The 13,834-nt window shown below is 38.7% G+C and overlaps 1 protein-coding gene across 3 annotated transcripts in view; it reads left to right on the top strand.

Moving 5' to 3' along the window:
• LOC100688918 (putative inactive serine protease 58) overlaps positions 1 to 12,755 on the top strand; it is a 48,204-nt gene extending 35,449 nt beyond the window's left edge. For 2 of the 3 annotated variants that reach the window (XM_038559373.1, XM_038559372.1), the window contains exons 3-5: positions 484 to 731; positions 1,539 to 1,675; positions 2,053 to 2,435. In XM_038559373.1, coding sequence (XP_038415301.1) covers positions 484 to 731; positions 1,539 to 1,675; positions 2,053 to 2,202 — 535 coding nt within the window. In that variant the 3' untranslated portion in view covers positions 2,203 to 2,435. Of the gene's footprint in view, positions 1 to 483; positions 732 to 1,538; positions 1,676 to 2,052; positions 2,436 to 12,639 lie in introns of those variants that run through there. The other variant, XM_038559374.1, reaches the window with a different exon arrangement.
• Positions 12,756 to 13,834: the final 1,079 nt, after the last annotated feature.

Raw genomic sequence — 13,834 nt, 5'->3', positions numbered from 1 at the left:
TTCCTAGCTTTAGAATATTTAAACTCTCAAAGGTGTTACTCATTTCCTCTGTACAATTTCACATTTCCTATTCCCCCCCAACTCCCAAAGGAACCTCCCTAACAGAGCCTACTACTTTCATAAAAGCTCTGACTATCCATTTGCATGCTTCTTTCTGCTGTTTCTAGGTCTTGAATTGGAGCTTCTTTCTAGAATTATGCTAAGAGTAGAGCCCACCCATTGCATTGCTTAACTCCTGGAGGCACTATTCACATTATAGTCTATGTGAATAGCAACGCATTGGCTTATATAATGCATAACCTCCATGACCACATATGCTACACATAAAGGATTAAGTGGACAAATATGAGAGGAAACAGTTAAATGGGTTATCATAGAAGGAAATTGTGTGTGTGCGCGCATGCGCGCGTGCGTGTGTGTGTGTGTGTCTGTCTGCCTTGGAATCTGAGAGTATCAAGTCTTTTTTCTCTTTTAACTTTTCAGAGATCTTCAGATCATCTTTTATGGCAGCTTCATGAATCTTCGAGACTTTACTGGGGAGATCCTACGTTATGAGAGGATCTTCATCCACCCAAACTTCACTGCTACCTCTCCTAAAGATGACCTCATGTTGATAAAGCTGGCTATACCTTTTACCTTCATCTCCACAAGGCATTTACAGTGGCCTACTTTCAAGAATGCAGTTAAAGATTGCTTGATTCACACTTGGTTAGAGAATAAATACTTTATTGGTGAGTGACTATCACAAAGAAGAGTTAGTTCTTAGATATATTTACATCTTTAGGATCTCTGAATTAGGGGAAGGAATTGGAAACTTATCAGGCTAGTGCCAGATTTCTAAGCACATGTATAAAGCTAGAAAGGGAACAGCAGTATTGGCTTTTTAGAGTAGAAGAAGTGATCTTTAGGGCTTTGGGGATCAAATCCTAATCAAAGTGTTGCATATATGGATCACATTGGCACACCGCAGGGGCTGGAATTCAGCAATCTATGTTTGAGTATTGATTCTAACATTCATTATAGGTTTATGAACAAATTCTTTTACTTGAACAAATTCTTTTACTTCTTTGAATCTTAATTTGCAAATTGGTAAAAATCATATTTTTCTCTTTACCTAAAAGGAGTGATATCATTATCAATTATAACAATGGTAGTAACTACCATTTGTTGATCACTAATTGTGTACCAAGCATGAAGCATCTGTACATATAGCCATTATCACATATCATATAGATAAGTTTCCTTGAGATTTATATCTTATAAGCCAGGAAACTAAGACTCAGGGAAATGAATTATCCAAGATCATCAGCTTGGCAATGACAGGGCTTGGATTCAGATTTTGTTTGATGTGTGCAATGTCTTCTCAGAAACCACCCTTTGATGCTTATAATCTGTCAGAGATGATAAACTGAGTAAGAAGATGTGTTTGATCCGTGGTTGTCCATTCTTACTGAGAAGAAGCCCTGAAGGAGGAGGAGGCAGGATGCTTTATGAAAAGGCAAACAGGAATCAAAATCTCCTTTATTTTTTGTGCTTAGGAAATTCAAACAATAATCTGCAAAGCATCACAATTCAAATGAGCTCTAATATAAACTGCAAAAAATTATTGGGTGAAAAACTCCTAGAAGACATGTTTTGTATAGGACCCACACTAGGAAGTCAAGAACCCTGCCAGGTAAGTCTTCTTACCTCATTTGCCCCTAAGCTCAGTCTCTACTGTTTGTTGAGGTGCTGGATTTTTCAGTCAGGATAGGAGCTCAGAGAGTAAGGGAGCTGAAGAATGATGACTCTTTCTTCTCCACCCTGTCATAGAGATGATAGAAACAGATGTTGGGGAGTGGAAAGCTATCTCCCAGCGACTGCTTGGGAATACCTGTCTAGGGATGACTGGGAGGTGTAGGGGTAGTTAGTGCAATGGAAAGAAGCTTTCATACTGTATTCTTATATCTTGAACCCCTTTGCATGGTAAATGTAGTGGCTCTCATTTCTGTTCAGGTGTTGAGGAAATCTCAGGTGGGAAGAAAGTTCTGATCCCTCTACTCTATCTGGCAGGTGGTCACAGCTGCACCAGCCTTATGTGGCCGTGAATTACAAGGAATTTTGTCTTGGGGAACTGGATGTGTTCTAACAGGATACACTGTTGTCTTCACTGACCTACACAGCTACGTTCCGTGGATCAAGAACATTATGTCTACAAAATAAGCTGATATAGAGCTCCATTGACACACTTACCTCCCAGCTGATCCACAGCAATCATGCTATATATCTCAGTCCCAGTCTTTCATAGGATCTAGATCTGACTGGAGTTTCAAAAGAGATCGTTGATGACTCCTGAGTGTTGGCATGGCTCTAGTCTCTTTAACTGCTTCTTTGCTTATTCCTAACTCATGACTGAATGTTTAAAATATTGAAAACATGAGTGCTAGTCTCAAGAATTGGAATTCACTCAGGAATCTTTGTTGGATTCTACAAAACTCAAATATTTCTGTTAAAATACTCTCTGCCTTATCTTAAAAACACAAAAAAACAAGTGGAACTGAGGGAAAATAACTACCAGGGGTCTATTTGGGCAAAGTGTAAATCATATAGCTGAGCGATAATTTACCAAAAGTTGGTCAGATGATTAGCAATTTTTCTAATGACCAGATGTCTCCTGGGTAAGTGTGTGTGTGTGTATGTTTGTATATATATGGGTGGTTGTAGTTAGTTCCCATTAGTTACTTACTAATCTATAGTAAGTAAGTAATCTATAGATCTATAGAATTCATGTTTGTTTATTAGGTTTACTGAGGCCACCCAAAAGTCATTTTAGTATTTGGAATAAACAGGAATTCTGTGTTTGGGAATAAAACTATAATGTATATTTATAAATAATAGGATGGAATTTTTTCCCCAATGCATTTTCCTTCTGGTTTACTGCTTTTTATTTAAAATCACACATGTTTTCTGAAAGGAGGGTACAAAGTGGTGGAGTTCTTGAGGATTTTGCCTGGGAGTTTTCATATATGCCTTTGGGTACTCATGATCACACACTTTCATCCACAAGTACACTGAAAAATTGCTCGTCATTCCAAAAATGTGTTCTTCAAATATTATTTTTCATTAATCCACGAGAGATTAAACTGATTTTATACTAAAGCCTATCCATTTTCATGTAAAAATATTGAACATTCAAAAAATTTGTCTCAGAAATGTGAAATGCATTTTTATTCTGCTACATGCTGTGAAATAATTAGGATTTCTTAAAAATCAAATTGCTATCCAGTTGATTAAATCACCTATTTTTACACATTCACAAAAACAAAGGGTTTTTCCTTTTAAGACTTTCATGGCCATCAGAGAATGTGGAAAGTGCTTTGTATGCAGAGGAATAGTGTGGGAATTGGCAGCGCTTACTAATTTTGACAGTTTCCTCCTGTTTCACCCTTTTGTTGCCTAGTTAGTTAATTCCTATTTCTCCTGGTTGCTAACCGTTCTTTTCATCCTTACCGTATGCCAAGTTGTGTATTGTCATCAGCCAACTGAACTAGTTTCAAGAGAACTTTTTACTGAGATGATCTTCCTAACAACCTACGCTGAGTCCTGCCCTGTGTGCTCTTCGGCCTCATACTTACAGGTCTTACTAGTTCTAGGCTGAGTCAGGTATCTTAATTATTGATTGAGTCATGAATTCTTCAATTTGAGGATCTTTTTTTCTTATTGATTGGGTCATGAATTCTTAATTTGAGGGTCTTTTTTCTTATTGATTGGGTCATGAATTCTTCAATTTGAGGGTCTTTTTTCTTCTTTATATTTTCTGGACTTGAGTTTTTCTTGTATAAATATCTTCTCTCTTTGTCATCTCATTCCTCAATTTGAAAAGGAAAAGGTCTACCTGTCTACCTATCTAGCTGTCTGTCTCTCTGTCTGCCTATCCATCTAATCATCATCTCATCATCATCCATGTATCTAACTGAACCTGGGCTGTTTATCACACCACTAAATTTCGGAGTGTGTGAAAACTTTTCTAATAATCCTATCAGTTTCACCCAATTTTATCCAATCCTGTATATGATTGATTCTAAAGATTTTTCTTTTCTCCCCTTACTTTTCCTTCCTTCCTTCCTTCCTTCCTTCCTTCCTTCCTTCCTTCCTTCCTTCCTTCCTTCCTTCCTTCCTTCCTTCCTTCCTTCCTCTTTCTCTTCCTCTTCCTCTTCCTTCTCTCTCTCTCTCTCTCTCTCTCTCTCTCTCTCTCTCTCTTCTCCAAGTTAGTCTACTAAGAATTTCAGGTATCACATCCACCTTTCTCTCCTGACATTCCCACCAACCACTGCTCATTTTCTTTCTGGTTCCTTTTTCTCTTTACACAGACTTGGGCTCATGTTCCATGACTTTCTCTGTAGCTTAAGTACTTTGCATCAAAATGGATCTCTGATACCAACCAATAGATTTCAGTATAGTAAGTGGAGAATATAACAATGGGAATAGGAATGCTTGCCCTGTTTGGTCAAGAGGATGACTTTTCTCTACACTCTGGTTCCCCATCCTGTCTCCAGTCTTATGAGTCAGTCATGTCTGACTTTCAGATCAAGAGGACAGGGATCACCTCTCAGGTACATAATTTTATGTATATGGTACTTCAAAGATCCCTTCTAAACTCATGTGTATATGTTACATATCTTGCTTGTATTTACCACTTAGTCTGATTATGGCTCTTCATTTCTATTGGTTCCCTGGGTGAACTATCGTCATCTCACCATATTTATTACCACATACGTGCCTTCCATGTTTCTGACATTACCATTTTTCTTCCACACTCAACGTTCTTCATTGGGAGTATGTAGGGGATTGATATTCAGTTTCAGTAGACTGTGGTTCAGTTCTTCATTGACAAACAAAAAATTGTAAAATTGTAAATTTGGAAAGTCAATGAGCTTTGGTTTTTAGATTTGCTTTATCTAAAAAACAAAAGAATTAGACCTGATGATCTCAGTGGTGGGACACTGTGACTACTGCCCAGAGTCCACTCCACTCCTCTTCTCTTAGATCATGGTCATATCCTAGGGTGTGGTCTGCATGACCTAAGCTTACTAGTGGGGGTGGGGATGAATATATGGTGCAGTTTGGCTTATTAAACATCAGTCCCTCTATATTCAGTGTTGAGATAACATTGTAATGAGCTATGTTGAGACCTTGCTTTGGGCAATGTGGTAGGTGAGTGAGACATCAGAGTTGCTGCTCTCACTTGGCAACCACCAGGGAAACTGTCTAAGGATGAAGTACATCCACAGAGGAGCTCAAAACAAAAGAATTGCCGAGAAATGTAGCTGAAGTCCTGATAAAACCATGCCAGAGTTTAAGTCTTCTCTTTGGATATTTTTAGTTGTATAATCCAGTAACTATGAAGTTACTTTCAGTGTTTAAGACAACTTGAATTGGGCTTTTCATTGCTATAATTAAAAACATCTCAAATGATACAGTTTCCAAAGTTCCTTCTGTCTTTGCCATCAATCTAGACCAACATGTGCTAAGTGCTTTATATTTTCATTCTTATTAATTTCTATAGAATACCTATGGAGTCATTTTTATTAGACACAAACATTCTGCATCTCCTCAGATCTTCTCAACTGCCTCTGTGCTTCCAAAGGCTTTCCCTGTCTCCTTGATCATACTGCCACCACCTTTTTGGGCCTCTCTAAACTGGCTGGAGGCTGAGTTGAAGCTCTGAGCATGAATAGGTTTCATGTCCATAAGCTGAGCCTATCCATACCAAGTTGCCACACTACTTTAAAGTTTGTATAAAAAGGCACACTATCAGGCCTTAGTTTGGGCTTTTGAGTGCCTGTTAAGGGGAAGATGGCATCATCATGAATTCTGAGTAGTTGTAACCTGGGGCATGAACCTTGACCGCTGAGAAATGAGATGGGGGAGCCACACAGATAAATTCCCAGTGTTCTTACCCGGCTGTGGGCTGTTCAGAGGTGTGGGTTTGTCTCTTACATCTCCCTGTAGCTTTGTTTCATGTCTCTCCTCGCCTCGCTTCCATCTACTCCTCACTCTTTGTAAATTTCAAGTCATGTCAGGTCTTTAGTCCTTGCCTCTGCCTCTAAAGGACCACCTTTATTTTAATACGGCAACCAAAGTTCAGGAGTTGGTTTGTTCAAAATCAGTTGGCAGAAGCCCTTGGATTTGCATCTGGATCCCAGAACAAGCCAGATTGCTGTTAAGTGTTTCTAAATGTCTACTTTCATGTTTGTAATGTTCTTTTCACAGAACAGTAACAATCAGTTCAGAAACCAGCACTGGTCAGTGGACCATCACCGTCCTGATAATACCAGCACTGCAAAACCCCTGGGGTCTCGATTTGTATTCCTTTTGCCATCTCTACCCTATATCTCCTTCTGGCAGCACTCACTGCTGGCAGATGTCAAAGGGACTTGTAATTTATCTATTATGTATTAAGTAATTTAAATTTCATTGCTTTCCTTCTTTATTTAGAGATGGAATTAATAGTTTAAGATCCTGGAACATCTCTCAAAAGTTCAAGAGAGCATTGTGTTTGATGGGGGAAAATAAAAGTTTGTTTTATTTAGATTATCATTTCACCTGGGCCGCATTCCATCTTCCTGTATTGGGTCCCAAAGCTCTATAGCTCAAAATATATATATTTTTAAAGATTCATTTATTTATTTGAGAGAGAGAGCGTGTACATGGATGAGTGGGGGAAGGGACAAAGGGAAAGAGAGGATCTCAAGAAATTCTTTGTTGAGTGTGGAGCCTGACACAGGGCTCCATCTGAGGGCCCTGAGATCTGGCCTCAGCTGAAATCAAGAATTGGACATTTAACTGACTGGGCCACCCAGGTGCCCCCAAATATTTTTAAGTTTATTAAGAGAGAAAGTTCATTTGTAAGAGAGGTAGAAGACATTTAGAGGTTGATAGGAAGCTGTAGAGTCAGATTTTGTTTCAAAATCTAGCCTCACTTATAATTTTACTGTGTGCTGGGGTAAATTATTTAAGCCCTTTAGATCTCAGTTTTGTCATTCTGAAAAGGGGGATAATAATAACTAGTGGCTAAGGGCTCAGGCTGTGGAGTCAGGCTGCTGGCATTTGCATCCTGGCTTTATTACTTACAACTTCGGAGAGTCTTCTTGGGTGTGTTACATAACCTCTATCTATTTCACTTTCCTTAAATATTAAAACAGAGTTAATACCACTACTACCACATAGACTAGTTGCAGATTATAAATTATGTATTAAGTATCGAGTTCTTAAAAGATGGCATGGCATAGTACATAGTAAGATCTCCATAAATGTTAGATACTACCTTAGGAATAGGGTTGTTGTAGTGGTTGAATGAGATAACCAATGTAAAGCCTCTGACACATGAGAGATATGCAGTAGATTGAAAACCTTACTCGATCATTAGATCCCTAAGAAGTACATCACCTCTTTTTTTTTTGCTACAAAATTATAGTAATTTTGCATTGAAAATTAATGTCTGTCTTAACTGTACTATATTTACAAAACTTTTTAACTTAAACTTATTGACATATAATTAACATACAATGTTACATTAGTTTCAGATGTACAACGTATTGATTCAACAATTCTATACATCGATTTAACAATTCTATACGCTACTCACCATGATAAGTGTAGTCACCAACTGTCACCGTACAATGTTACTACAGTATTATTCACTGCATTTCCTATGTTGTACTTATTATCTCCATGACTTTTTATTTTCTAATTGTAAGTTTCTACCTCTTAATCCCCTTTATCTGTTTCATCCATCCCCTGCCCACCTCCCCTCTGGCGACCACCACTTTGGTCTCACACATCACTGCTGTTTGAAGGTCATGATGCATGTATACATGTAACAAAGAGCATTTGGATTTTCAGTTGGCAGAACTTTTTTGGAAAAAACCTGGGGAATTCTATATAGATTTACACCTAGATTTATCCCTCTTTTAATGAAAACTTACTGAATACATGCAATGTGTTAGATATTGCAGCCAACTCTCTGAAGACTATAACAGTTGACCCTGCCCAGAACTAAGAACTGTGAACTCAAAGCTACATAATTGGGATAAGACATATTCAGGATCCCTGGGTGGCGCAGCGGTTTGGCGCCTGCCCAAATTTGGCCCAGGGCGCGATCCTGGAGACCCGGGATCGAATCCCACGTCGGGCTCCCGGTGCATGGAGCCTGCTTCTCCCTCTGTCTATGTCTCTGCCTCTCTCTCTCTCTCTCTCTCTCTGTGACTATCATAAATAAATAAAAAATTAAAAAAAAAGACATATTCACAAATAACTTGTGCCATGCTGAGCTGCTGGGTTCTAGAGACATACAGAGTATTTGGGAAATCCCAATGAGGGGGAGATCACATCTAGCTGGAGGAACAGGTCACTTAAGACACTAATCATTTAGGGATGCTTGCATGACTCAGCAGTTGAGCATCTGACTTTGGCTCAGGGTATGGTCCCGGAGTCCCAGGATCGAGTCCCGGGATGAGTCCCACATCGCGCTCCCTGCATGGAGACTGCTTCTCCCTCTGCCTGTGTCTCTGATTCTCTCTCTCTCTGTGTCTCATTAATAAATAAATAAAATCTTAAAAAAAAGACTAATCACTTAAGCGAGTCTTAAAGTCTTAGGAGGACATTCATAGAAAAAGACAGGAAAAGAGGGCAGGGATCCCTGGGTGGCGCAGCGGTTTGGCGCCTGCCTTTGGCCCAGGGCGCGATCCTGGAGACCCGGGATCGAATCCCACATCGGGCTCCTGGTGCATGGAGCCTGCTTCTCTCTCTGCCTGTGACTCTGCCTCTCTCTCTCTCTGTCTGTGACTTAAATAAATAAATAATAAATAAAATATTTAAAAAAAAAAAAAAGAGGGCATTTCAGGAGTCAGAATCAGCATGAACAGAAGTCTGAATTTAGGGAGATAGGGATAGCATTTGGTAAGTAAGCATTTGGCAAATAGTAAGTAGTCCAGAATGAGGATAGGACAGGGTGAGTGTACACAGAAAAATGGCTGTATATAACTGGAAGGGTGGCTCATGGATTAAGTATGACAGATTATGATTACAGTTGTTACATTTATTCCTTGCTTCACTGGTTTCCGGGAGGAGAGATTGTCCCTAAACACTCCTGACCCGTTGACCTACTCCCTCCCCTACTCCTATTGTAGGGTGAAGGGATCTTTCTGCTTCATGAGTTCAGGGGCAGAAACCAAGCCTAGCTCCTTTTGCCTTCTTTTGTTTCTCTGAGAGCCAGAGACCCACAAGAAGGCCAGAAACCACGTGGTGGATTTTGCAGAGGCAGAGTGAGAAAAGGAATGAGGGGTTGGGGGAAGCCTAGGGTCCTTTTCCCCCCCTTGTTTGGGATGTTCTGATGCCATCTAGCTAAGCCTTGTATTTCAGCCAACTTTTACCAGTGATAGACTCCTATATATTTATTTATATTTACATGTTTATCTCCATCTGTTTCTCTTCCTTTTTTGTGTGTTCTTGGAGATGTTGTGTCATAACATAACAAGACATACCCTCATACTATCAATTGCCTGTTAGTATAGTAGACACACCTGAAAGCTTATCTCCAATGCCATAGGATAGTAGGTGGACATACCCATCCTCCTTCCCTCTGAGAGTGTTCTTGAACCTGCCATCAGGGGAGCTGGTCATCAGAAAAAGCAGTTTTCTCTGTCCTGCCTCCATCTTCCCAGCAAATCATTTTTACCAATCTGATAGATGAGAAATGATATTTTATAATTTTAATGTCAATTTCTCTTATAATGAGTGAAGATTAACATCATTTTTGTAAGGACCATTAGTGTATATTTTTTTGAGGACAATTTATTTATATTTTTTTACTTTCTTCTGTTAGGTTTTAATCTATTTTCTTGGTTTTAAGAGCTTTTTATATGTTAAGGAGATTAGCTTTTTACCTGTGATATAGTTTATCAATATTTTCTCCATATTTGTTTGTTGTGTTTGATTTACCTTAGGGTCACTTTGACAAGCAATAGCTGGACTTTAAAAAATATTCATGTGGTCAAATTTGTCATCTATTTTGTGTCTCTTGATTTTGTATCACAGTGAGAGTCTTTCCATACTCTGAGATTATAAAGGAAATTTACCTATTTTTCTTTTTCCCATTTTCAAATTTACATCTCACCCCCCTTTAGAGTTTACTCTAGAATAAGATATATGCATAAAATTTACTGAGCATCTATTATGTGCCAAAATGAAACAGTTTCTACAAGGATATGTCTAAGTCTCAAAATATCAGAATTTGTAGGTTTTAACAGATCATCCAGGACAATTCATTATTCATAAGAAACCTTCTATAAAAGTAATATTTTGTATTCATAATGAACACTAGTCTAGAAATCAGGTGACTCTGGTCACTAGAACTGATTTGCTACTAAATTTCTTTGTGACCTTGAGTAAGTCATTCAACTTCCTATTCACTAATAGTAAATATTGTCTACCCTACATTTCAAAGATTTTCTTAATTTACATTAATCAAAATTACTCTGTGTCTCTCATTAATAAATAAATAAAATCTTAAAAAATAAATAAGGGGCACCTGGGTGACTCAGTGGTCAAGCATCTGCTTTTGGCTCAGGTTGTGATCCTGGGGTCCTGGGATCGAGTCCCCCATTGGGCTCCTCACAGGGAGCCTGCTTCCTCTGCCTATGTCTCTGCCTTTCTCTCTCTCTGTCTCTCATGAATAAATAAATAAAATCTTTAAAAGTAAAAAATAAATAAGTATATTGGTAAAAATTAAAACACTCCTTTAGGAGAAAGGTAACATTTTTACAGTTTGTTATGACAGTAAGTAACTCAGTTGAACAAGAAATAAAGTAGATTGAATATATGTTATGATGAACAAAAGTCATACATTTTGCACTAAACTATTAGAGGATCTCCTTTACATAAGAAAGTTTAAAGTAAATATAAAGTTTTAAAAGTTTATTGCTTATCTTTGTTTATAAGAGCAGCAAAGTTTATTGAAGAAAAACTGAAAGACTAAAAAAACAGTAAACAAACAGTAATATCACCCATAGCCTAAAAAATAGCTCAAGAGAAAACATTTCATAACAACAGAAGAATGTAGCCCTGCAGCAGGACTTTGCAAACAAAGCACAAAACTTGAGAGCCATGCATAAAAAGATTGAAATGCTGTGTAATTAAAAAATTTATTTCATGGCAAAGCATAGTCAAAATCAGAAGGCAAAGAGCAAACAAAGATATTTCTAATGCATATGAGACTAAAAGAGTATATTTACTTCACTGTGTGCAAAAATGTGTTAAAAATCATAAGAAAAAAAGAAAAAAATCATAAGAAAAGCCAACAAAACAATAGAAAAATAGTAAGTATATAAGGAGGCAGTTTTCAGAGAAACAAATACAAAAGGCTTTAAAAACTGAAAATACACTCAACTTCACTTACCATGAAAGAGAAGCAAAGATACATAGATATAGGTGTAGATATAGATATTATTTTGAAGATTTTAAAAATTTGTTTATTCATGAGAGACACACAGAGAGAGGCCAGAAACAGGCAGAGGGAGAAGCAGGCTCCCTGTGGGGAGCCCAATGCAGGACTCCATCCCAGGACCTCGGGACCATGACTTGAATCAAAGGCAGATGCTCAACTGCTGAGCCACCCAGGCATCCCCAATATTTATCTTTATTTAAGTTTGGTCTGCGCCCAACATGGGGCTTGAACTCACAACTGCAAGATCAAGAGTCACATGCTTTACTGACTGAGCCAGCCAGGACCGCTATATAATTGAACCCTTGATATATGCTATAGCTAAGAAAAAAGAAAATGATTTATTTTCCTGATACAGATGGAGAACTGGCATTGAAAAGAAATAATAACAGCAAACTGAACACACACACACACACACACACACACACACACACATAATTATGAACTGTAAAAAATGCCATGAGAAAAAGTGATGTGTGAAATGAGAGCATTTCATAGAATGTGTCAGAGAAAGCATTCCTGAGTAAGTGACCTTTGAGTAGGGGCTGCAGGATGACTAAAAGTTAACTAGGAAAGGTGGGTGAAAAGGGGAGGAAACATTGAAGAGATAAGAATAGTATGTTCAAAAAAAAGAATAGTATGTTCAAAGGCCCTGAGGCAGGAGGAGAGAGCAAAACTTGTGCAGCAAGCAGAGAGAATATTAGGGTATCTGGAGGAAAGGAAGCAAAAAGGTGAGAGTATGACATGGAGAAGTGGACAGAGCCATATTACCATACAACCCTGAAGGGCATATGCAAAGCAGGCAGGTTCAAAACAGTGAAATATGCTTATTTTGGCTATTTGAAAAATAATTAGATACATAAAAGTTAACAGCTGGTCGGCTATTAAGCTATCAGGCCAGGTCTCGGTCAGCAGTGAGGTGAACAAGCTAGGATAGGAGCCAGTACACAGAAGCCGTCATTTGCTCATTAATACAATAGTCTGCTTTAATTTTTCTCAGCAGTGTTGTTTAGTTTTCAGTGTACAAGTCTTTCACCTCCTTGGTTAAACTGTATTTTAAGGTATAAGTAAAAGGTGTTTAGGTAATAGGTCTTTCATTATTCAGGTGTTACTGCGAATGGAATTGTTTTCTTAATTTTCTTTTCTGACCATTCCAGGCTCTTGTATAGAAAAGCAATTGAGGGATCCCTGGGTGGCGCAGCGGTTTGGCGCCTGCCTTTGCCCCAGGGCGTGATCCTGGAGACCCAGGATCGAATCCCACATCGGGCTCCCGGTGCATGGAGCCTGCTTCTCCCTCTGCCTGTGTCTCTGCCTCTCTCTCTCTCTCTCTGTATCTGTCATAAATAAATAAAATATTAAAAAAAAAAAAGAAAAGCAATTGACTTGTTTGTGTTGATCTTGAACCCTGCAAATTTGTGGAATTTATTCATTAGCTCTAGTAGCTTTCTTGTGGGTTTCTTTGGGATTTTTCCATATATAGGATTATGCCATCTGTGAATAGAACTTTCCTTCTTCCTTTCTTTTTTTTTTTTTTTGCACTATTTCTTTTTTTTATAATAAATTTATTTTTTATTGGTGTTCAATTTGCCAAGTTACAGAACAACACCCAGTGCTCATCCCGTCAAGTTCCCCCCTCGGTGCCCATCACCCATTCACCCCCACCCCCCGCCCTCTTCCCCTTCTACCACCCCTAGTTCGTTTCCCAGAGTTAGGAGTCTTTATGTTCTGTCTCCCTTTCTGATATTTCCCACACACTTCTCCTTTCCCTTATATTCCCTTTCACTATTATTTATATTCCCCAAATGAATGAGAACATATAATGTTTGTCCTTTTCCAATTGACTTACTTCACTCCAGTTCCATCCACGTTGAAGCAAATGGTGGGTATTTGTCATTTCTAATGGCTGAGTAATATTCCATTGTATACATAAGCCACATCTTCTTTATCCATTCATCTTTCGATGGACACCGAGGCTCCTTCCACAGTTTGGCCACTGTGGACATTGCTGCTATAAACATCGGGGTGCAGGTGTCCCGGTGTTTCATTGCATCTGTATCTTTGGGGTAAATCCCCAACAGTGCAATTGCTGGATCGTAGGGCAGGTCTATTTTTAACTCTTTGAGGAACCTCCACACAGTTTTCCAGAGTGGCTGTACCAGTTCATGTTCCCACTAACAGTGTAAGAGGGTTCCCTTTTCTCCGCATCCTCTCCAACATTTGTGGTTTCCTGCCTTGTTAATGTTCCTCATTCTCACTGGTGTGAGGTGGTATCTCATTGTGGTTTTGATTTGTATTTCCCTGATGGCAAGTGATGCAGAGCATTTTCTCATGTGCCTGTTGGCCATGTCTATG

This window comes from Canis lupus, chromosome 16, assembly GCF_011100685.1.
Source record: "Canis lupus familiaris isolate Mischka breed German Shepherd chromosome 16, alternate assembly UU_Cfam_GSD_1.0, whole genome shotgun sequence".
NCBI classification, from domain to species: Eukaryota; Metazoa; Chordata; class Mammalia; order Carnivora; family Canidae; genus Canis; species Canis lupus.
Note: the sequence above shows the minus strand (reverse complement) of the source record. Positions and strands in the feature narration are given on the sequence as shown.